Source organism: Rhagoletis zephyria, unplaced genomic scaffold, assembly GCF_001687245.7.
Source record: "Rhagoletis zephyria isolate East Lansing unplaced genomic scaffold, Rhagoletis_zephyria_1.1 Rzeph_scaffold_01776, whole genome shotgun sequence".
Taxonomy (NCBI): Eukaryota; Metazoa; Arthropoda; class Insecta; order Diptera; family Tephritidae; genus Rhagoletis; species Rhagoletis zephyria.
In genome coordinates this window covers 748-3425 of record NW_016158860.1, presented here as the reverse complement: position 1 = coordinate 3425, position 2678 = coordinate 748, and the positions used below count along the sequence as shown (strand labels likewise).

Here is a 2678-nt window from a genome sequence, read left to right as displayed (position 1 = left end):
TAAACTTCTTGCTACCTCGCTCAATACCGGAAATCTCTACATCTACCCTACAAGAAGGTTCAGTGACAGTTGTGCTGCCAAACCATTGCAACGTTAGACTATCGCTGTACCCCTTAAGCCCAAGACGAGTTGCTAAGGCACGGTTGATTAGTGATATAGCAGACCCTTCGTCGAAAAACGCATAAGTTTTGATTTCTCTCGAATTGGCGTACAATATAACTGGTACAATTTTAAACAACAATTTCGATGCTTTGTTAGACGGGATAGTGTTCGTAAAAATTTGTTGTATTCCCTCCGGTGAAACGGGTTGTAGCTGCACGGCTTGTTGCTGCTGCTGTGCTACGTGATTCGATGCTTGCCGTGACGATTGTTGCCTGTGCGATACCTCACGTATACGTTCTATTTCATTACGCTCGTGAAGAAGGGCATGCCACCGTTTTGTGCAATGCTCATCACCACATTCGTGTTGTTCACGACAAACGCTGCTACGGTGATTGCCTTTCAGACAATTAAAGCAAAGTCTCCTTCGACGAACTAAACGCCACCTCTCTCCTTGATCCATGTCTAAAAATCTTTTACACTTACTAAGTGCGTGCCTCTCTGCACACGCTTCGCATTTACCTCGCCACGAACTTTCACTACTGACCTCGTTTGTGTGGAAAAATCTTGGGCGCCCTTCTGTTCTTGGTTGGCGCGGTTCCAAGCTCGAGTACACACAGGCTGAATTCACAATTTTGGATAATTCTTGTAGCCAGTCGCTAAAGTGGCATATCGTTGGTCGCGGTACAATCGTAGAGGTATATCGTGCCCACTCAATACGCCTTTGCATAAGCAGTTTAATCAGCAACTCTTCCATCAACGTAGGGTTTGACAAATGATACTCACAATCAGCAGCCTGAAGAAAGGAGGATAAATTTTGAACCTTCGTCGCGAACATCACTAACTGGTCGATATGATTTTCGGAGATTGGTGCCACACTTCGTATCTTCTTTAATTGACTCTTCACCAGCAGCTCCAGCTTCCCATAGCGTTCTTCTAAAGTTTTGATGATTTGCTTCACGTTTCTGCTGTGTATTAGTAAACACTCGATCGTCTCCCTTGCTTTGCCTTTGATTGCTTTCTGTAAGCGCATCATGTTCTGCGTGTCACTGTACTGGTACTCCGTTGTAGTGATTATGAATATTACCTTAAACATTGGCCAGTCCTCTAGACGGCCGTCGAATTCCGGCAAATCGTAGAGTTTCCGTATTGCACCCACTTGCGATGTGGTTTGAGAGCGGCCGGTTTTACTGAAGGCAGCTGTAATAATTCCATAGCTATCTTCTGCGCCGACCGTGTTTGCTTGCACCTGCTTAGTCTGTCTCAGTTCCTCCTGTAGGTTTTGAACCTGCTGCAAAATTTCCGCTAGTATTGTTTCTACCGACGGTTGCACGATTTGATTCGTTGGAATCTGCTCGACTACGGTTGCTTCAAGTTCGTCGTAGTTATCACCGTCTCCTTCTCTCGCACTATTATCCGTACTTGTGCCCGAACGTGTTACTGGCATATTTAAAAATGGTTGCTCGGCGCGTGTTTCAACAAAGAAAAAATGGATACGCGGTGCTTTTCCCGCCTTTTTAATTTTTCGGAGGTTACGTGGTGGTTTTTGCCTACTTATAGACCTACTAACCGACTAACGAACCCCCTACCCAAATCAATCTCTCATAAGCACTTACCAAATCTCCTCTCGCTTGTTTGCTTGATACTCCGTACGCCTCCTTGGTCTACGCGCCACTCCACAGGATCTTGCTTATGGCCCCAGTGTGCCCTTCGCTTGATGCGCTCCGACCGTGTACCGCTTTAATACTCCTGGTGCGCGTTTTAATACTCCGAATGCGAATCAAGAAGGCTGGTACACCCTTATACTACCGCGAACCGCAACCCAACGCAGGTGCACAATTTAGTTTCGTTTTTACAATCTTTAAAATGCTGATGCAGGACCCAATGTAGCCGATGCACACTTAATACTCCCGGTGCTGCACACTCAATACTTCCGGTGCACACTTTTTACCTAGTCCGCTGCGCAATTCTACTCCACGTGCGTACTCCTATCCACGCACGTCACTTGCTATTTTTCTTTGGCAAAAAGTGAATAAAGGATGTTGTTGAGACGCGATCCGGCAAGGAACGAAATAAAAGCAAGCCTTTGCTGTAAACGCTTTCCAAGGCGTGGTGCTTTATTTCACTTTTGTGTGCTTCTTTCACTTCAACCCAGATCACGAATGAGTTTTTGATATTTCACTAGTGCTGTGGTCGTTTTACAAATTTATAAAACTCGATAACAATTATTACGTTACGACATTAAGGTACAAATAGAGGATCAATACGCTTTAACAAGCAAGTAACTTCGATAACAACGACATTAAGGTACAAATAGAGCATCAATACGCTTTAACAAGCAAGTAACTGCGCTAACAGTTAGTATGTTAATTTAGTGGCCCAAGCATTCGCTGCTAAGCGTTCATTGTAGCAAGCATACTTTTATCGTGAGTTCTGTCAAACCAACGCCAACGCCAAAACCAACGCGAAAGTTCTATGTTGGACCGGCCTATACTCTTCATTGTTTTCTTATAGCCAATCATAATTGCGCTCAGNATTTAGTGGCCCAAGCATTCGCTGCTAAGCGTTCATTGTAGCAA

At 44.7% G+C, this 2678-nt stretch overlaps 1 protein-coding gene across 1 annotated transcript in view; it reads right to left on the bottom strand.

The window, feature by feature from the left end:
* LOC108365100 (uncharacterized) overlaps nt 1-2244 on the bottom strand; it is a 2393-nt gene extending 149 nt beyond the window's left edge. Inside the window, exons 1-2 of the mRNA XM_017619061.1 lie at nt 243-2244; nt 16-193 (exon numbers count right to left, since the gene is read on the bottom strand). Of these exons, the coding sequence (XP_017474550.1) occupies nt 148-193; nt 243-1546 (1350 nt within the window). The 5' untranslated portion in view covers nt 1547-2244 and the 3' untranslated portion in view covers nt 16-147. The remainder of the gene's footprint in view (nt 1-15; nt 194-242) is intronic.
* Between the last annotated feature and the right edge of the window lie 434 nt (nt 2245-2678).